Source organism: Thamnophis sirtalis, unplaced genomic scaffold, assembly GCF_051295495.1.
Source record: "Thamnophis sirtalis isolate CommonGarterSnake01/CBP01778 unplaced genomic scaffold, rThaSir2_p1.2 scaffold_5, whole genome shotgun sequence".
NCBI classification, from domain to species: domain Eukaryota; kingdom Metazoa; phylum Chordata; class Lepidosauria; order Squamata; family Natricidae; genus Thamnophis; species Thamnophis sirtalis.
Genome location: NW_028261385.1, coordinates 73,966,905 through 73,989,137, shown reverse-complemented (window position 1 = coordinate 73,989,137; position 22,233 = coordinate 73,966,905). Strand labels below are relative to the sequence as shown.

The 22,233-nt window shown below is 36.6% G+C and overlaps 1 protein-coding gene across 12 annotated transcripts in view; it reads right to left on the bottom strand.

Moving 5' to 3' along the window:
• The window catches only part of KDM4C (lysine demethylase 4C), a 226,842-nt gene that overhangs the window by 170,897 nt on the left and 33,712 nt on the right, over positions 1-22,233 (bottom strand). For all 12 annotated transcript variants that reach the window (XM_087716057.1, XM_087716051.1, XM_087716052.1 and 9 more), the window contains 3 exons: positions 20,092-20,206; positions 13,191-13,384; positions 7,460-7,509 (listed from right to left, as the gene is read on the bottom strand). In XM_087716057.1, the coding sequence (XP_087572183.1) occupies positions 7,460-7,509; positions 13,191-13,384; positions 20,092-20,206 (359 nt within the window). The remainder of the gene's footprint in view (positions 1-7,459; positions 7,510-13,190; positions 13,385-20,091; positions 20,207-22,233) is intronic.

Sequence of the window (22,233 nt, the reverse complement as noted above, 5' to 3'; positions counted from 1 at the left end):
CAAGAAAATTGAAGACTTTTTGCCATTCTTGCAATACTAATCATTAGCTGAGCAATATATGTAATTAGTTATATGAGGTGCAAATTATTTATTGCAATGCAAAGTACAATTAAATGAGGTGAAATTAGGCATATTTATAACTTGGATTTTTACTCCAAGTTCTCCATTAATGGATACTCTTTATTACAGTAGCTGACCAGCAAATTAAACTTCCTAAATGTCTTAAAAGAATAGAGCACAAGAAGTCATCGCATTGAAAGGGAAAACAATTATCTGGCGGGGAAGGGGGACAGCAAAACACCTAAAACCTAGAATGTTTCTAAAACATAGATAAAATTCATGTAACAATTTACCACAATAAAGTGAATACAGAAATAGAGCCCAAATAACAGAAACAAATAGTAGATTTTAGCAAGGCATTAGACAAAGTAGAGCACAACCTACTTCTTGGTAAATTAGGAAAGTGGGATATACGAATCACCACCAGATAGATTTGTAACTGGCTGACAAACTATACTCCTTAATGATACAACATCTACATGGATGGAATTAAGCAGTGGGGTTCTACAAGGTTCCATCTTAGGCCCAGTACTCTTCAATATTTTCATAAATGACTTAAATGGAGGACTAGAAGGGGAACTCATCAAATTTGCAGATTGCACTAAACTTGCAGGATTAGCCAACACCCTGGAAGACAAGCTCATGATCCAAAAAGATCTTGAAAGACTTGAACAATGGGCTTATCTAAGAAATTGAAATTCAATGTGGAGAAAAGCAAGGTTTTACATCTAGGCAGGAAAAACCAAAGGTATAAGTGCAGATTAGGTGACACCTGGCTCAATAGTAACTATGAGAGGGACCTTGGGGGTCCTAGTGGATGATCACTTAAACATGAGCCAGCAGTGTGTGACAGCAGCCAAAAAAGCTAACATAATCCTTGTATAAACAGAGGCACAGAATCAAAATCAAGTATTAGTACTGCTTTATAAAGCCTTAGTAAGACCACACTTGGAATACTGTATCCAGTTTTGGTCACAACATTAAAAAAAGATGTTGAGACTTTGGAAAAAATGCAAAGAAGAGCAACTAAGATAATTAGGGGCCTACGGACAAAAACATATGCAGAACTGTTACAGGAATTGGATGTGACAAGTCTAGAGCTGGGGTCAGCAACTCGCAGCTCTGGAGCCGCATGTGGCTCTTTCATCCCTCTGCTGCGTCTTAGTAGAGCCGAGATGGCGCAGTGGTTAGGGTGCAGTACTGCAGGCCACTTCAGCTGACTGTTATCTGCAGTTCAGCGGTTCTAATCTCACCGGCTCAAGGTTGACTCAGCCTTCCATCCTTCCGAGGTGGGTGAAATGAGGACCCAGACTGTGAGGGCGATATGCTGACTCTGTAAACCGCTTAGAGAGGGCTGAAAGCCCTATGAAGCGGTATATAAGTCTAACTGCTATTGCTATTGCTAGTAAAAATAGTACTAGTAAAATACTTTAAGCACAGGGTACTAACTATGAAATATTGAGCAATTGGGTAGCTATATTATTACATGCGTTACATGTGAATGTAAGTATATAGTTAAAATCAATCCTGGGTCAGTGACAAATAAAATATAATAGGAAACATAAACCCTAGATAAAAAAAGAGGCAAAATAACAAAATATACATTAGTACAGAAAATAGTGAGATTAGTGTCCTGCTAATAGTATTGTGTAGCATTTATTTTCTTTTGTTACTGAGTAGACATTTTTGCTATGCAGCTTATAATGTTATGGAAAGTCTTTTGGCATTTTTTATTTAAAAAACAATTGAGCAGTCTAATTGTCATCTTCTCCCTATTTTTTTTTCTTTTAGCAGCCCTCTAATCCCTTTCTTCAGGGTGGAGTCAGGACGACTGGATGGAGCTGAGCTTTTCTTAATGTAGTGACAAAACATATTAACTTTCAGGCTTCTTGGAAACAAAATATTAAATTACAAGATGCTAGGATGGATCTAGATTGATCCAAAAGTTTTCTCAGCTTTTCTGCAAAAATGGGACTTCAAAATGTTCAAACGAATGTGAAACTATTTATGACATGTTTCATGTCCAGGACCACCAAATCCTTGACTGATGTTTGCACCATCCACAAGGATGCAGAGACTTTTTCACATAGTGATCTGGATAGCTATATCCAGTTTAAGCAATATAATATGCGCAAACAAGAGCAAAAACAAACAAAACTAATTTTACGGCATTGTGATTTCAATGACACCCATAAATGAAAATAAAAGAATGGACATAAAGAGCTACCTGAGTAACTGGAAAATGAATTCATATTTTTGTTCCTTTTTTTAAGAGCACAACAAATTCTAGCCCAAATAATGTAACCTGGATTTAACTCTGAAAGTTTGCCTTAACATGATGTGCAAATCAATCCAATTTAGTTTATTCAACAAAATACAGATGACTATACCGTGGCATAGTACAATGTACAATCCAGCCATCATTTCTGTAATTTGTGCTATTGATTTATTTTACAGGATTATTTTTCGTAGTTTTGAGATACAGCAGTTTGTATATGGTCATGCAAATTTTTAAAAAGGCAAATTTTAACTAGAGACATTATCTCCTGTGCCAGTGCATCTATTAAAAAACCATTATTAAGAAAAATTACAGATGATACCTGAATATTTAAAACAAGCCACACACATGTTAAAACAAGCCCTTTAGGGTTCTGCATGCTATACAACTGGCTTGCGTGTAGCTTAGCATGCCATGTGAAAAAATATGTTTTAATATTGCATAATTGTAAGAATTCAATACAATATGTGCAGGATACATTGGTCACTATACAATGCTAAATATTATTTGATGTTTAATAAAATATTACTAGTTAAGTAGTATTAAATGCTTTGTGTTTATGCTTAAAAGAATTTGAGTAATACAAAGCTGTTCGTTCCGCATAAATGATTTGTAGTTAGATCGAGAAACGATAAATTAAGATTAAAAAAAGAGATGTCACAGCACAGTCAATGAAGTTTGATCCAATTCTCTGGTGTCTTTGAATGTTAATTACTATGTCAAATTTTATTAAAATTGAAGAATAATTAATTTTCATTTACTACCTCAATTTTTGGATCTTTTCCAATTTTTCTTTTATATTGCACCACTTTTTACAGATCCATTGATAAATAATTTAGATAAATAACCATAGACCTCAGAACATATACTTCATTTCTCCCAGTGTAATCATTTAAACATAATAAAAATCATATTATGATTTATCAGATTCCTATTTTCCTTACAACATACAATACCAAGAAATCTTTTACACTGAATAAAACACTGCTAAAAGAAGACAACAGAAGAGACAGAAATAAATTAGTGGTAGTAACAAACTGAAATCTCTTTAAGAAAAAAATCAAAACAAAAAAGGAAAATTAAGAAATTGAATAATAGATTTTAAAAAAACATTTCTAAAATGAGTTGGCTCCATATTTAGTCATATCCTTTAATAAAGTCAGAACATTTCAATGTACATATTCAATGTATATAATGGAAAGCAATGGGCAACACCTCTATATATTCTAAAGTATGGAAATTGCAGTGTGAAAATGTTGAAAAATTATTCTGACGATTCCTCAGGGAGTGAATCAAATAAAGAAATATATGGTTCTGTTCCAGAATAGCAAACAATAGTCCTACTAAAGCCTCATTTAAAAAAAAAATACCATAACAACCACAACAATCCAGTGCAGATTTAGGCACATTTATGGTCATTGATTTCAGTGGCCATAAATCTATGTTGCGGTAACTTGGCAACATAGCATATTATGTAGCCTCATTATTATTTAATACAATAAAACCTAGGTTTAGCCCCAAATTTTATATTATCAGTAGAGCAAAATAGGCTAGGAAAGTATACCAAATGAAACAGCTTCTAGCTATTGTGAAATCCTCAAAAGTAGCTCACAATACATACTTAGGTCTCAAAAAACATGCCAGATATAAATTAATAAGTATGTACAGTAAAATATTTCTCCTTTCTCAAGATATATTACAGATGTGCTAAACTTGCCTTATCAATGAAATTTCACATCATTGTAACAGTATTTTCTTTAAGAATTACCATATTTTTCAGAGTATAAGACGCACCCTTTTCCCTCAAAAAAGAGGCTGAAAATCTGAGTGCGTGTTATACACTGAATACAGCATTTTTTGCCTCCCAAAACTCTGCCCCTTCACCAAAATGGCCATGCATAGCCTTTAGGCTTTCAGAGTGCTCCTGGGGGCTGGGGAGGGCAGAAATGAGCAAAAAAGGGCCATCTTTTGCTCAATTTTGCCCCCTGCCCAGCCCCCAGGATCACTCTATAAGATTCCTAAAGGCTATCCATGCCTTTTTTTTAAAAAATGGGCCCGTTTTTGGGAGGTCTACAGAGTGCAAAAACTTTTTTTTTAATTTGCCTCTTCAAAATCTTGCTGTGTTTTATACTCAGGTGCGTCTTATACTCTGAAAAATACAAAATACTGTTCTTAAAACTAGGATAGGAGTTTTCAAAATCTGAAATTTCATCAGCGCCTGACATGATAAATAAGTTTATACATTTTCTGCCCTCCGAATGAATAAAGTAATGATTTCATTGACATTAGGGTTGGGGAAGAAATAGTAATATTTGCTTTTAATAATTCTTACTCTGTCTATCAAGTATAACCAACCATGCTAGAAACTGACATGACTATAAAATAAAATTGGTTATTATAGTTTTATTGTTCATTGACAATAATAAAAAAATAAAAATGCTATTTTAATTAGAACAATGAACTTATTTCTGCATTATAATCAAAATACAAAGTGTTCCTGCAGACACTACCATATTTTCATATTTTTAAAAAATATCACCACTGAAATACCTTTATTATTAAATATTGAGAGAGAAGTCACATAAAGGCAATGACTGACTCAGTGTTGATTTCTGAATAGAGTGGATGGCAAATCTGATTGATTTTATTATTTCCTCTCCTCTCATTCTCCTTTAGTGACGGCAATTACTTTTACTCATCAAATTTTAAAAAATAGGAATGGTTCTCTTAAACTATTAAAATGTTGCAGCTTGCAAAACATTGGCAAGCTGTGAATTGTCTGTCACACACACCCATATAGTATTTTCCTTGATACTGCTACCTGTAAATCTCTCCTTTACTGTCTTAGCCTTACAACTCCCTCCTCCTCCTTCCATTCCATAGTAATTTCCTCTGGAGAAGGAAAATCAAGTCAGGTGGTCGGAATATTTTAAATAAATAAATGTTTGCAAAAGAATCTTGTGTCATCAAAGGATAATTATTCCTTCTCTGAAAGACATGTTTAATATACAATATAATAGCCCCCCTCCACTGAAAAAAATATTTAGATGTCATAATCTACAACAGTCATAGTAAACCTTTTGGACTTGGCGTGTCAACAAATTAGAAAATGCCTAACTCTGCTGGTATATCACCTTCCCCTTGAACAAAAGAGAAACAATCCTTTATGTCTCCCCCTCCCACCCATCTAAATCACCCTGACAGGGGACTCTACACAGGGCCACATGATCTTGGACAATGGTGAAGCTGCTCCCCAGATCTTCCACATGACATTTATCTTCAGGTGGTGTTCTCTTTCGGTTGAGAGCTCCTGCAGCCTACCCAAAGCTGCTCTGGATCACATGAAGCCTTTTTCTTGTTGCAGCTTCAGAGAATGTTCTACCGCAGCCTCTTCAGCCTCCAAACATCATGTGAAAATACTCCCCATTCTCATGCAACTTCCAGATACTGTGCGAGGCCACACCCATTCTTGTGCAGCCTCTGCAGCTCCAAAAACCACAAGGGAATGAGGTGTGCTTTCAAAAATAGTTGTTCAGTATTGATGAACACTGCCATGTCACTCAAAATAAATGTGGTGTGTCACTTTTGACACACATAGCTTCAATGTCACTGGTCTAGAAACATCTCACAGTTTTGTGTTCTGCATAGTTTTATACCAAAAGGTAAGCCTGCTTCAGAGCTGATGTATTCAAGGCACTCCCTTATAACTTCCATTGTCTTATGTCCCCCTAAATATTGTGGCCCACTTTTGATCCATATTTTGACAAGATACTATCCTAAGCTACAATATTTACAATAATGTATAGGGAAATTGTGTGTATTTATTTTTATTTCCAATATATAGTTTGAATTCAAACAAAGAAACTTGTGAAAACTTAATTCAAAGACAAATGATCTGCATAAAGAACTATATTCAAATATATCTAAAAACAGTAAAGTTTGTCAACCATTTTCCCTGACCATACACAACATTATAGATTGTGTCTGTTAACATAAAAGAAAATTTTAAAACAGAAATGTCTTCTAAAATGCGCTTTGTGATATGGCTTCATAATATTTGTCATTGCCATTTAGAATTGTCATCAAAAATAGAATCTGTTCTATTTAATCTTGCATTTTACAACTATGCAAGCTACTGTCAATATCTTAAGTATTCAGCAGTATTACAAAGAAACGTCTAGTTTCAAAATTGCAGTAACAGCTCACTTGAGATTTTATTACATTTGTTGCTATACAAAAAAGAAAGAACTACATAAATGAAAAATAATCTAAAGAGCAAAATCAGGCTTCTGCATTTATTAGATGTAAGTCTAATGTCTTTCAGATAAAATATTTGTAGGTGCCATAGTCAATCAAGTATTCATGAATTCCAAAGATGAAAGCATTCATGCATAAAAGGCAATGTGATAATTATGATCGGCAGACAAGATAATGGGAAAAAAATCCCAGGCTTCCTTTAATTTTATGTATCAAGTACTGGCTTGACCTAGATAACCTGCAATGCTTCACCACATTTACTGCATTATTTTAGCATTTTAATTATTTAGGAAAATTCAATTAATTCAGCAGGCATCTGTTAAGCAGGTCCAACTTTGTTGCACCTCACAGCTTTTTTTCTAAGTTGCTGCAATTCTGGGCTACATTTTTAATATAAATATGTAATTAAGCTTAAAATCTATTCACTCTGCAAGTTTATTAACCTTTGCTGATTATGCAAATTGTAGCTGCGAGGCTGTTATGACATTTTCATAATTTTAGAAAGCTTGTTTTTAATTTTTTATTGTAATCTTTGTGGTTGGAGACCCAGGATGAAAATCATGTATGTATCTCTTTTGTAAATTCTATTAGTAACAAAATAGAATTATCAAAAGAATAAAAATGAAAGATAAAGAAGCAATATGAATTAAAAACTATAAACCTTCAATTGAAACAACAGCTTGCTAAAATCTTAACTTATTCAAAATGAGAACTATTCCAATATGTTGAACTAAAAATCCCATCCTCTACCCAAAAATTACACATGAATGTTTGTAGGGAAAGATGAAAAAACAGCAGTCACAAGGCCTTGCCTCGCCTTTTAAATACAGTATGAAATATTTATTTAAAACCAAACAGATCTACCTTGAGCAAGTCGTTCAAGTCGCTTTCCATGCTCTGGAGGAATAGCATACCTAAAATATATTTAAACAGAAAATGCAGATTAATTTAGAGATACACTTAACTTTTTAAAATTTTCTTAGAATACTCTACAGACTATATATGACAGGTAACACAAAAATATTTAGTTTAATATTTTTGTGACATTCCTCTTTCTAAAATAATTCAGATGCTAACTGCAAGAAAAAAAGTATTTATATTAGTTATAAAATAATGAAATAAAACCAAAAACTAATATAAAAGCAACTGCCAAGTAAATAAAATACACTTTATCAGCTTCCATCATAAAAATGCTAAAAATAGGTAATAATGCAGTGGCAGAACAAACATCAAGAAGTTTCCTAACCTAAGCACCATTTCCAAAAAGCCCTTGCTGTTCTTACTCTTCTAACACTGATAAAGAACTGCAACTGGTGTCCAGAATGGATATTCCTCAAATACCCAAACTGTTAGGAGCTCATATGTAAGCCAATAAAATGTACAGACAGAATATAATATATGTATGAGAGTAGTTTCCTTTAAATTAAAGTAATTGAACTATGTGTAATATTGGTTTATTATTATGAAGCTTTTAGAAAATCCTACAAACCGGATGCTAAATATTTTATGCAATTCTTACGTGAATTTTTTTTGGACCAAATACGTATGTGCTTGTAACCATGCTGCACTTTTGCAAATTTCCAATTTGTTTCTCATCTTGCATAAGATTATGCTATATCTGAGTGTGTATTTATAGACATTTTCATTTTTACTTTCAAAAAAGTATTTTTAATTAATTAAAAATGTGTATTCCTTCAGACGTAGAAATTAGTATAGATAGGTTACAGAATAAATGATAGGGGAAAACTCAAGTTAATATTTGATATTCATACTTTTTATTATTGAAAAATAGTTTAGCAATAAGTAAAAATTACATATATGTACAAGTGCACATGTACAAACACTTGCACCGATTTTTTTTAAAAAAACTGCATTGTATTATGTGTGTGCCTTCAAGTTAGTTTTGACTCCTGGCTACTGACATATTCATATTTGTTGACAGGATTTCTGAATTGTTTGCCACTTCCTAGGATTGAGAGTTTGTGACTGGCCTATGATTACCCAGTTGGTTTTATGCCTAAAGCAAAACTAGAATTCATAGTCTTCTGGTTTCTAGCCTGATGCCTTTAAGAGTTCTCCCTTGTATTCTATTTCATTTACTATCGAGATGATAAGGGGGTGAAATGCCATTGGTATGCTAACAATCTCTCTCTTTCATCCCCTATAAGAATCAGATAAAGATATACAGAAGCGGAATCAGGAATACCCTGAAGCAACAATTGTATGAGAGTTAATGAACTGAAGTTTAAGTCCAACAAAACAGAAATGCTATGAATGATTTCAGGGGGGGAAAACCAGAATGCTATTTCTAGCACTACTTCACTACTAGTTCACCTCCTAACAGTAATTCATGTTCTTATAACTTCCTAGTTGAAATATTGCAAGGCATTCCAAGGTCCTTGGAAATGCTGGGAAATTGCAGCTTATGTATAACTTAAACAAAAGAAATTGAATTAGTTGATTGTAAGAGACTAAATAATGTCTATTTATCTTTCAACCCAATTCTAGATGTTAATTAAAATGCTAAAAGGCTTATGACACACTTATCTAAAAGGAACTTCTCATCTTGGACTGTCATTTCCTGTTTTGAAGTTAGAAAACCCCTGTTGTTAAAGCTTGCTGGAAGTTAGACTGGCAGTAATATTATCTCTTCTGCCTTTTAAATCAATTAATGGTAAATATTTCTCCTGTCCAGTCATAGCTATCTCTAGGGGATGGTGTTCATCTCCATTTCTTAGCTGAGGAAGCCATGTTGTCTGAAGATATTTCCATGGTCATGTGGCCAGCATGACTATATGGCAGGGGACATGGAACGCTGTTACCTTCCAACCGAAGTGCTATCTATTTATCCACTCGCATTTGCATGTTTTCGAACTATTGGGTGAGCAGGACCTGGAGCAAGTAATGGGACCTCACTCTGTCACATGGTATCCGGGTCTCAAACCTGGACTGACAGCTTTTCAGCTGACAATCTCACGGTCTGTTTAAACAGTGGCCTATTTAAACCAATTATGGGACTATATATCCAGGAGAAAGACTTACAGGTAGTCCTCAAGTTACAATGTTTTATTCAGCAACCATTCAAGGTTATAATAGTGCTGAATGATGAGATTTACAGTGTTTTCAAAGTTCTGACGATTGTAGTAGTTCTACAGTCATGTAAACAAAATTTGAATGCTTGGCAACCAGCTTGCAGTTAGTACTGGTTGCAACCGCCTGTGATCACATAATTTGCAGTGTTTTGTGCTAGCTTCCTACAAGCAAAGTCAATAAAGGAGCAAGAGGGAAGGCTGCAAGTTGCCCAGGTAAGTCTGTCTCACACCTGGCCTATCATTGCTCACTTGCACCACACCCTCCTTTTCCCCTTCACTCACATAGACCCCATGCCCTCCTTCCTTGGCCTCTGTGCACTTGCATGCATCCCATACTCTCTTTCCATAGTCTTCCATTGTCCACACGCTTAGCAATGAAAATTCTGGCCCAAATTACAGTTATTATTCAAGAACTACCTGCACTATAAAACCGCAGTGCACCCAAGATGACATTGGGTATTATCAGATGACAAGCCTTTCCAGTGTTGTCCAGAGAAGAATAAAAGAACTCTGTTCCAATATTAGCAGCTCACTACTAATATTGCACTAGTCGTGGAGGAAGATGATTCTTTCTCTACCAGTCCTATAGTTTTGTACAGTGGATGCCCTTTTGGCATGGTAAGTGTGTTTACTAATATATATACATCAATATACTCTGATAAACAAATTAACCAAGATGAGACAGTATGGACTATCAAGACCAGTCCCACTTGCTCTAGACCTAGAAAAAACCCTGATAGAACTAAAGCAGAGAGTATGGGACTTAGACATTCAGGCCAACAGTGCCAAAGTTTCATACCTCTCCTAGAGAAAAACTGTTCTTTCCACCCGGACAATGCCAATTCTGAATGTTCCCCATAGAAGGGTTTACACTCTAACCTGAACAGATGTTCTTCCCAATAGGGTGACAACTGATCAACATGCTAATCTTCCACCTGAAGATAAACTACAGGTAGTCCTCGACTTATGACACAATTGAGCCCAGAATTTATGTGGCTAAGTGAGACATTTGTTAAGTGAGTTTTGCCCCATTTTACAACTTTTCTTGCCACATTTGCTAATTGAATCATTGCAGTTGTTAAATTAGTAATACAGTTATGTGAATCTGGCTTCCCCATTAAACTTTGCTTGTCAGAAGGTCTCAAAAGATGATCACATTACCCTGGGACACTGCAACTGTCATAAATAGGAACCAGTTGTCAATCATTTGAATGTTAATCATATGACTAAGGGGATGCTGCAAATGTGAAAAATGGTCATAAGTCACTTTTTTCAGTGCAATTGTAACTTTGAATGGTCACTAAATGAACTATTGTAAATCTGCTACTGTTTGGTCCCTTTAATGAAACATTAACTTTATTAGGTTTATTTATTTTATATATATGTATAAAATAAAATAAAACATTTATATCATATGACCAGGTCTGGGGGGGGGGGTGTCCCCTAAAACAAAGACTCAACTACATAGTTCCATTGTTGAGGGGCCTATTTCTTATCCTTCACTTTAATTGTATTTGGGTTTCTTTTAAGATATTTGTTACTAGGTATTACTACATATTATTGTTTTTGCTGTTTTTAGATATTTTTTATCTATTCTGTGCACCTTCCAGTCACCTTGATATGATGGCCAATTATACAAATGTGATTAATTAATAAACAAATGTACCATACATATTACTTATGCATTTTAATCATGTGCTGTATTTTTTAATTGGATTGTAATTAAATGAATAAATAGACATGACTGAAACCATAGAATATTCAGTAGATTGGTGCATCTTCTTTCTATGACTAAATCAGGAGCCTAACTGATTGGTACCACTTACCAGCTATCCTGAGTTCATATCTAATACATGATTTACTACATATACACTGTTTTTAAAAAAAATATGAAAGGAGGGAGATGGCAGTGACTGAATCGACATCACAAATTCATGATTCCAAGGATCAAAACAGTCCTGAAAGCATTTGGTAAACATCAAGGGGAAAACAAATAATAATGATGGTAGTATGGGTGTGCATTATAGACCATTAATCCACAGAGAAGACAGAGATGAAATCTTCACAAGATCAAAAGAGATGGAAGAAAAAGCTGAACAATTTCTATGAAAATACAAAATTGTAACTGGGTGGAAGCAGATAAACAAGAAGCTTTCAAAGTTAATCAAAATAAAAATGATAAAATAATTTGAGATGAAATTAGAGAGAGAGACAGTTTGGTTCATGGTTAAGGCACCAGTATAGAATCTGTGAATTCTTTTTTTTTAAGTATTTTTTTATTTTTTCATTTTCATAACATATAATCACATGTATACTATTACATAGCCAGCATCGTTTTGTATTATTAAATGTTTACATCAATTTAACTTAGCTCTTCTGCTCTTCATACACCATATCTGTCCTTACCCATCACTTTCTTCCACCTCTCTCCTCCCCCTCCCTACCTCCTTTCTTCCCTCTATTATCCTTCCCTATTCTACTTCCCCTTCCTCTCTCCTTTTCCTCTCCCCCTTTCCACTCCTCATTTCTCTCCTCCTCTTCCCCCCTCCTTGCCCTCTCTCCTATTTGCTCTCTTCTTCCCTTATCTCTCTCCTTTTCTTCCCACTCTTCATCTCATTTACTTGGTGTATTTCAGCTTCTGAGCAAGCTCCATTTTATGTTGATGGTATTTATACATATTTAATTTTAACATATATTCTGAGACTGTGAATTCTTGTCCCACTTTAGGTAAGAAAACCAGCTGGACTAAGCTTGTAGGTGTGATGGAAGCATTGATGATTTTGCAAAGACAGGATGGTGTAGATTGGTATTATGAATGATTTGTGTAATTAGATTTTGATATGATTTATCTTTTTTCATGCCTTGATACCTTTGACTTACTATTTCTTACTCCTTTTCTGCATTTTGCATAACATTACTTCACTTCTATTTTCCTTTCTCCATTTTTTCCCCATAAATCTTTGAAGCACTATAGAATAAAGATTTTCAAACAAATAATATGTCTTGGCTCTGAAAATAACATATTCCTTATATTGCAGCCTTCCAGCCTTCCAAGGTCGGTAAAACGAGGAGCCAGATTGTTGGGGGCAATATACTGACTCTGTAAACCACTTAGAGAGGGCTATAAAGCACTGTAAAGCGGTACATAAGTCTAAGTGCTATTGCTATTGCAACATTTTTCTTAGTATATTCAATAACTCTATTATGTATACTATGGTTATTATCTTTCTTAAAGATGCTAGAGACAACATTGGAAACTTTATTCATGCAGTATAAAAATTTTAAATGATATTTTAAAGTTAAGTATACTTCTTTGCTCACAAATCTGAGACTTCAGTTGAATTACAAATTGCTGACAAGATGTTTCCATATCTGCTTTTAGCCATATACTTAACATTGCAGCTCTTCATATTTTTTAATCTTTCAAAACTAAGAAACATTGTGCACTCTCCTTCTCTTTCCCCCCGCCCCACATACACCCACTCATAAAAGAATTAACTTACCAGGATTTTGGTTCTCCAAAATGGAGATAATTAATACTGTAGAGATCCATATCTTCAGTGTGCCATGCAAATGTTGTTTTCCACATTCCAAAATACAAATATGGAGTGTTGACTCCCTCAATTGAGATTCCACAATCTTCTTCTACAATATCCAATATGGTATTGAGATGAGCGATATTCCATTCCTTTACACCCTGAAAAGCAGATATGTACAATAAATAAAATATAAAACAAGCACAAAATAATCATATCCATGTACACTTTGGAGATCTACTCTCCCTTTGGAAAAAGGTAGCTGCATCTAAATTGTCCATTGATTTTCTTAGGATATAAACCTGAATGGTGATTTCTAGGCTAGGAGCAAAAGGTGAATTGAAATTAATTTTTAAAATAATATATCCCCTAAACAACTGTAATTATTATTTAAAGTATTAATAAGAATTATTTTATTAAAAGCAGAGTTCCTAGGCCACGTAAACTGTTCGCTCAAAATAGTTCATTGTTTTGACTAGGGCACTATGAAAAAGATATTGAAATATTAAAAGCATCGTAAACCAAGGAAGATTGGGAACATTTGCACTAAATCATTGCTCAATACATTAAATTCAGTTAAGAGGCCAAGTGAATCAAATGCCTATGGGAACAATTCAAAACATGGCAAAAATAGTTTTGTAAATAATGAATCTAATGACAATTATAAGAAAACCATGCCAGGTCACTAATATCCCAAACTATTTGATAACCATATATATATGGAAGAAATATTCCCAAACCACAATAATTCCAAGATTTGAAACAGTAAAATACCAATATTATTAAAAGGCATCAAAATGGATTCAAAATTAACAGGAAGTCATAATGTGTTTTATACTAAATCACAGTTCCTTATCATAGGGGATAAAACTTCCCCAAAAATATATCTCTGGTTAGCAAGGCCATTGATCTGATCAAATAGAGAAATGAAGACAAAAATCAAGGTTAAGCAGAAGAAATTGAATATTTCAAGTTAATCTGAAAACACTACATGGAAGGATTGGATAGAAATATATATTTGTCATTGCTGCCATCTAGTGGTGACCCAGAATTGTGTAGCCCATAGCTCGTAGCTCATTCTTTGAGCCATGTGAAGACATCCAAGCACATAAGATATAATGGCTGGACAACTTGTGCCTGACTTGAAAGTAATTACTAGCTTTTAGATAAAGATTTCATGGAACCTAATAGTTTCTGAGCAAATCCTCAGTAGTGAAAACAATTCTTGATGAGTTAATTAGTTGCTAAAGATAAATGTTGTATATAATGCCACTTGTCCTCTTCTGATTTGGATGGTTCTAGTCTTTTCCAATTAGAACACACAATAAACCAAAAATAATCTTTGAGCTAAATAATCTTTGGTCAATGATATAAAATGCACATTAATGGAAAACCAACATGTCACAGCGACTCCATAAAAAAAACATATAATTCTGATAACATAGTCAAGATTGGTTTTTTTTTACTTTTTTGCCCTAACAATATATTTCATAATACTTTACGTGTTTGTTTATCATTCATCAAAATACTCAAAGTGGTTTCCATACCAAAATTGGAAAGTTTATTTGCAGCAGAGGGGGAGCAAGAAAGCAAAATGTCATCCCTATTAAAAGACAAACAATTCTGTCTGAAATGTTTCCATTTCAGCTTTTCATTATAAGCATTTTCTTTGAATAATTAATATATTAATTATTTTTCTGACCTTTTTCTTTTCTGTGTTAAACTACTGACAGTGTAAACCAGCACATCGGAACGTATTACTATGTTAGTTTTCATATGTAAACCAATCAATAATTATTTTTGACTGAAGAGTGCATAAAAATGCTTTTAATAAAAACTGTGAAAATATATATAATTCCAAAGTGATATCACTTGTTACTTAAGAAAGGCCTCATTTAAACTGTATGATATACTAAGAGTAGCAATAGTTCTTATATAAATTATTGACACTCCTTTTATAGCCAAAATATTCATATTTTCTACAAGCAATTGCTAATCTATGACTACCTAGTAATGAGTACTGCACAAGATTAGTTATAGCATAATCAAGTGTAGTGGGCATTATATACTATTGCAATTATAGGAAAGTAAAAGGAAGATAAAATACATGTGTTTTATTCTTTGCATTTATGATTAGGTCTTATGCCATAAGCCTCTAATAAAATGCTACCCTTGCTTTAGAAATTGGAGGTCATTCAGGCTGTTTAATGTACTTTTTGAAGGGATCTCCTAAATACATACGTAACTGAAAAAACTAGGCAAGCATACCAGTGGTGGGTTCCTCTCCCCGCCACTGATACGCTGCTCACAGGGCTGGGCATCCTGTTCATGCGCACGCGCTGCATACACATGTGCACTCCACCACCCCTGCAACACCCAGCTGCTTGTCAGAGGTCGCACAGGCACTGCACGCTGTCCGTGCTTGCACAATTGGACGGTTGTTTTAAAAACAGGTATAGAACACTGGCAGGTGGGTGGGCCAAATGAACCACCGTATCGGTACGCTGTTAGCTGCTCCTGGTTCCTACAGGTATGGCCGTACCGGCCCGTACCAGCCAGAAACCACCACTGAAGCTCACAAGCCTTAAAACAAAAATGTTTGTATGGTGTCAATATCCATACAATTTTGTAAATGTTTATTGGAAATCAGGGGCAAAGAAAGAGCAGCAGAGATTAGTCACTTACACTGTCAATTTTTTCCCCCAATGAAAAAATATTTATATTAGACCCAGCTGGGTCTAAACATAAAGCTGAGTCTGCAGATATTAACAACATACCGCAGCAAGGAAAAAACAAACAAACCCTGGGGCATTAATGATGCCAAAACTAAAGCTTGGGGTTATTCCTGATACCCTCGCCCACAGTTCGGCGGAGACTCTGGCTGCTGCCTGGTACTCGGCGGCATCGGAGTCTCTCGACCGGATTGCGCCACTACGGCCCCTCCGGGTCAGCGGATCCCGGAGACCCCCTTGGTTCACCGAGGAACTCCGGGAGATGAAGCGCCGGAGGAGATGCCTAGAGCACCGATGGAGGTCCGATAAGTCCGAATCGAACCGAGCAATGGTAACCACCTGCACCAAGGAATACACCAGGGCACTTAGGGCAGCAAAAAGATCTCATATAGCCACCTTGGTTGCGTCCGCTGAGTCCCGCCCAGCCGCCCTGTTTAAGATAACCCGCTCCCTATTAAATAAAAGGGAAGCGGGGGAACCCTTGCAGGGCAGAGCTGAGGATTATGCCCAATTCTTAGCGGACAAAATTGCTCGGTTTCGGTCGGACTTGGACTCCATCCCCGCAGTTCCAGCCGAGGCACAAGAGGATCAGGTGGAACATCTCTGGGTTGAGTTTCAGGATGTTACCCCCGGGGATGTGGACAAGGCCATGAGGGCTGTAAGTGCCTCCACCTGCGTACTGGACCCGTGTCCCTCATGGCTGGTTACTAACAGTAGTGAGGTGACACGAGGCTGGATCCAGGCGGCTGTGACCGCCTCTCTTCGGGAGGGGAACTTCCCCGCCGCACTGAAAGCGGCGGTGGTGAGACCCCTCCTAAAGAAGCCATCTTTGGATCCAGCTGTTCTTAATAACTATCGCCCAGTCTCCAACCTTCCCTTCCTTGGGAAGGTTGTTGAGAAGGTGGTGGCCTTTCAGCTCCAACGGTCCTTGGATGAAGCAAACTATCTTGACCCCTTCCAGTCAGGCTTCAGACCCGGTTACAGCACAGAAACCGCTTTGGTCGCATTGACCGATGATCTCTGGAGAGCCAGAGATGGAGGACATTCCTCCATCCTGGTCCTCCTTGACCTCTCAGCGGCTTTCGATACCATCGACCATGGTATCCTTCTGCGACGACTGCGGGAGGTGGGAGTGGGAGGCACCGTGTTGCGGTGGTTCTCTTCCTACCTCTCGGACAGGTCGCAGTCGGTGTTAGTGGGGGGGCAGAGATCGTCCCCTAGGCCCCTAACATATGGGGTGCCTCAGGGCTCGGTCTTATCCCCCCTACTATTCAACATCTACATGAAACCGCTGGGAGAGATCATCCGTAGGCACGGGATCAGATACCATCAATATGCGGACGATACCCAGTTGTATCTGTCCGCCCCGTGCCAACTCAATGAAGCGGCAGACGTGATGAACCGAGGCCTTGAGGCCGTTATGGACTGGATGAGGGTTAACAAGCTTGTGCTCAACCCAGAAAAGACCGAGTGGCTGTTGTGTTTCCCTCCCAAAGATTCGACCAATATTCCATCACTCAGGCTGGGGGGTCAAATTTTATGCCCCTCAGAGAGGGTTCGCAACTTGGGAGTCCTCCTAGATCCACAGCTATCGTTTGACCACCACCTGACGGCTGTGACTAGGGGGGCATTCGCCCAGGTTCGCCTGGTGCGCCAGTTGCGACCCTACCTGAATCGGGAGGCACTCACAACAGTCACTCGGGCCCTTGTGACCTCTAGGCTGGAATACTGCAATGTGCTCTACATGGGGCTGCCCTTGAAGAGCATCCGGCGACTTCAGCTGGTACAGAACGCGGCCGCGCGAGTGATTGTGGGTGCACCGCGGTTCACCCACATAACACCTATCCTCCGCGAGCTGCGCTGGCTACCTGTCGATCTCCGGGTGCGCTTCAAGGTGCTATTAGTCACTCATAAAGCCCTGCATGGTAGTGGATCTGGATACTTGAGAGACCGCCTCCTGCCAATCACCTCCCTGCAACTAATTAGATCACACAGATTGGGCCTCCTCCGTATTCCATCGGCCAGCCAGTGCCGGCTGGCAACTACAAGGAGGAGGGCCTTCTCTGTAGTAGCCCCGACCCTTTGGAACGAACTCCCCGTGGAGATTCGTACCCTCACCACCGTCCAGGCCTTCCGCACAGCCCTCAAGAACTGGCTAGCCCGTCAGGCCTGGGGACGAGGATAGTTGCCCCTCCCGAATGATGAATGTATGTTGCTTATTACTTTTTATTATATGTGTCTATGTCACTGTCTGTACTTCCCCTCCCTGATTTTATGTGAGCCGCCCTGAGTCCCCTCAGGGAAAAGGGCGGCCTACAAATGTTAATAAAATCAAATCAAAATCAAGCTGTCAGGTTTACTAAAATATGCAGTAATTGAAAGCATAATTGGAAGCAAACAATATCAGTCCTGAATAAATACACATTTCTTCAATTATTTAGGAGCCATTTTGTAATCTCCCCTAATATGGAAGAACCAAATCAAAGATGTCCAATGATACAGTCCTATTTGCTAGATGCAGCAATAACTTCAGCAATAAAATTATTTAAACCCAAGTCTTATATGGCATACAGCCTTGTATGTAGGTGTGTCTTCAGAAGCAATCCAGAATAAATTTGTAAGAGCCATCTTTTATGTCTCCAGTTGTATATCAAATGCTCTCTTGTGTCTAGTAGGTGGTCTTTCTTTTATATGGACACATTTGAAAATCTGTCAGCTAACATACTGGTTACCATTAAACTGTGCGGAAGTCTCTCTTGAATCTGTTTTACTGGCAAGATTGTTTTATGTTAGAAGAAAAGCACAACCAAGTTGAAAAGATTATAAAGGTTCTCATGACAAATCAAACCACTGACTGATCTACTCAGTTCTACTGAACCCAATTAGAGATGTCATAGATTGAAATGATTTTTTTGCATAAAATGTATATGATAAATCTCTGAGCTACAGTCCTTTCCAATTTTTCAATGTCTATTGCACAAAAATGTAATTGTTTATGTTTAAATAACTTTTTGAACCATGACCATTTTAATTACCACGAGTTTATTAATTTCAGAGGTTTCCATTTGCCCTACATATTCAATGCCTTCTTCAAAACACTAAATGCCAAAATACATATATTGTAGCCTCATTTTTTAATTGAAGCTTCATAAAGTAACAGTGTTGATTTATTATAGAAAATAAGTAGCTTCCATTTAGATACCTGAATTACTTTTATTCTTAATAAAACAATTCACATATGGTTTCTTGTGAGTTGTAGGAACACCATGAACTGTTTTATTCCCTATTCTTTGCTTCCATTGCCTCATTTCTAAGCTTGTATTTCATCCATCATTGTTGAATATATGAAAATCCCTAATGTGAATAAATATGGGAGATCATGATTCTAAATTTAGAAGAGATTTCCGTTAACAGCAGATAATACTAATGATATCTATTCTTGTGCAAGGTTACCATCTGGTGGATGATAAAGAAATAACCAAAGTGCTTTTCAGATTAGAATATCTGGAAAGCCACAGGTGTCAGAACATACTTCATTACTCTGAGACAGAACTGGCTATTTATCCTTCAATCTGCTCTTTTTCAGTTTCCATGTGGCTACATTTACCTGAGAAGTGTCAAATTTCTGATGAGACATGTATAAAGACATGCTAATAACCTAGTATCTCCTACATGCTTTCCATTATTCTTTTTTTTATTACTTTCTTCTGTCAATCTTTTAACCCAATTTCCCATAATTATGCCATCTATCAAAATTGCAGGGAGTTGTCCATAAAGTCACCAGGAATCATGACTGACTTGAAGGCACAAGGAAAATATTTTACAGACATCTGCCACTTACACAATATGTAAATGATTATTGATATGACATCATAAGGATGTGATTATTAGCTTATTCCTTTCAAAGAAAACACAATAATGCATGACCCAATTAAAGACTTAATTTTTACTATAAATTTGTGCTTATCTATTTTATATTTAAAACATCCAAATGAATACAGGCTATAAGCTCATTTCATAAAATATACCTGCACTCAAAAGAAATGGACCATAGCTATATTCAATTTATGTTTCTTATTTGTAGTGAAAATAATATAATATTAGACAGCTTAGGAGGATACAAATAATGTGCTTACTTCGTTATATATGCTTCCATTAATATCTGCTCCATAGATTGGTGCCACAAAAGTTAAATTTTTCCAGTATTTACGTTCTAAGTCTTCAAAATCTAAATGTCTTGGAGTACAATATCTGTAAAAGAAAAAGTGAAAAAGACAATGGTTTCAAAGAATTAGTGTGTGTATATGTGTGTGTGTGTGTGTGTGTGTGTGTGTGTGTGTATGTATGTATGTGTATGTATATGTGTATATATATATATATATATATATATATATATATATATATATATGTTATATTTATGCTGATAAATAAATAAAGGGAGACTAGTATAGATCTATTTCAAGCTATTTAGCTCTCATCAGCTAGCCACACCCTTACTGGGAATCGAACCTGTGCTCTATTGCCTCTAAGGCAGATGTGTTAACCATTGAGCTACAGGGCTCGACTCCTTATCAGCGAGGCCAGGGTGAAAGGTATATATTTAAAGTCACAACCCCTAGTATGCCCAAATATACTTTATATATATATATAAAGTTTGTTTGGTTATACAAGGAACAAATATATATTTTTGTTCCTTGTATAACCAAACAAACTTTTAAATAAACCTTAGATTAACAAAGAATGCTGTGTTTATGTATTTTATCTACGTGCATACATATATGTGTCTGTCTATTAATCTTCTTGAAAAATTGAAACATTTTGTAATCTTATTGTACTGGTTACTATCAACTTTACACAAGTAGTAGTTCAATCGTCCAGCTAATAAAATTTATTTATTTTAATATTTCACATCTTGTTCTAAATGCATCTTATTATTGTTGCATATAAAATTAAAACAAAATCCTTTTTCAAAAATTGCATAAACTATTATAAATCATATTATAAGTCATGCCAGCCACATGACCACAGAGATGTCTTCGGACAGTGCTGGCTCTTCGGCTTTGAAATGGAGATGAGCACTGCCCCATAAAGTCAGGAACGACTAGCAAATATGTGTGAGGGGAACTTTTACCTTTACCTTTTAAAGAAAAAAATGAAATGAAAATCCAACACATGTGTGTAGCTTTTTCATTCTTAAGGACACTAATTGAAACATTAGGTGCTGCACCAGAATCCTAGATATCGTTGATGGAAGGAAATGAGTTTTTTCCCCTTTTGGTAATCTTTTTTTTCCCAGCAAAATTTACTTAGATCCCTTGAGAGGACAATAAATATTCACTGTTTTCTGCCAGTGAACTTGGTTCAGTTTCCTGAGTTCTAGCTGACAATTGGAAATGGATATTTAGCAATCTTTTCCCTAGGCTGCCAAAAGATCTACTACTATCATGAAGAGCTTTCCAGCGCAAGAATACTTCCCATAAAGCACCAATCAATGGAGCACTGAAACTGTGACAAAGGAAAGCCATATCTACTGCAAGTCACACAGACAATTTTAAAAGATCTCATGTGACTCATAGACTGGCACCTCAGTTTCCTATGTAAAACTGTTTTCAGGCAGATAATTCTTCATTCCCCATTGCTCTTTGTCTAATTGTCAACTACCACTCTCTTCATACCACTTTCCAAGTTCTCTTAGTGTGCTGTACCATCTTCCTTATACAGAAATATTTAGTTGATTACTTATTTTATTTAGGAGAATGCAAGTAAATTAACACTATTAAGAGACTTTATTAGGACTTATTTAGTGGCGATAAGGGCGGCAAAATGTGCATATTTTTCCGCTCTTATTGCGTCCGCAGAATCACACCCAGCCGCCCTGTTTAGGATAACCCATTCCCTCCTGAAAGGCGAGGACACAGGGGATGCCTTACAGGGACGGGCTGAGGAATTTGCTCAGTTTCTGTCAGACAAAATCACTCAGATTCGGACAGACCTTGACTCCATTTGGACAGAACCAGTGGAGATGCCAAGGGAGGGTCTTGCTCTGATTTCTTGGAATGAGTTCCAGCTTGTCACCCCTGAGGAAGTGGACAAAGCAATGGGAGCGATGAGTGCCTCCACCTGTTTACTGGATCCGTGTCCCTCCTGGCTGGTTTCGACCAGCAGGGAGGTAACACGAGGCTGGCTCCAGAGAATTACAAACGTGTCTTTGCGGGAGAGATCTTTTCCACAACCTCTGAAGGAGGCGGTGGTAAGACCCTCCTCAAGAAGCCTTCTCT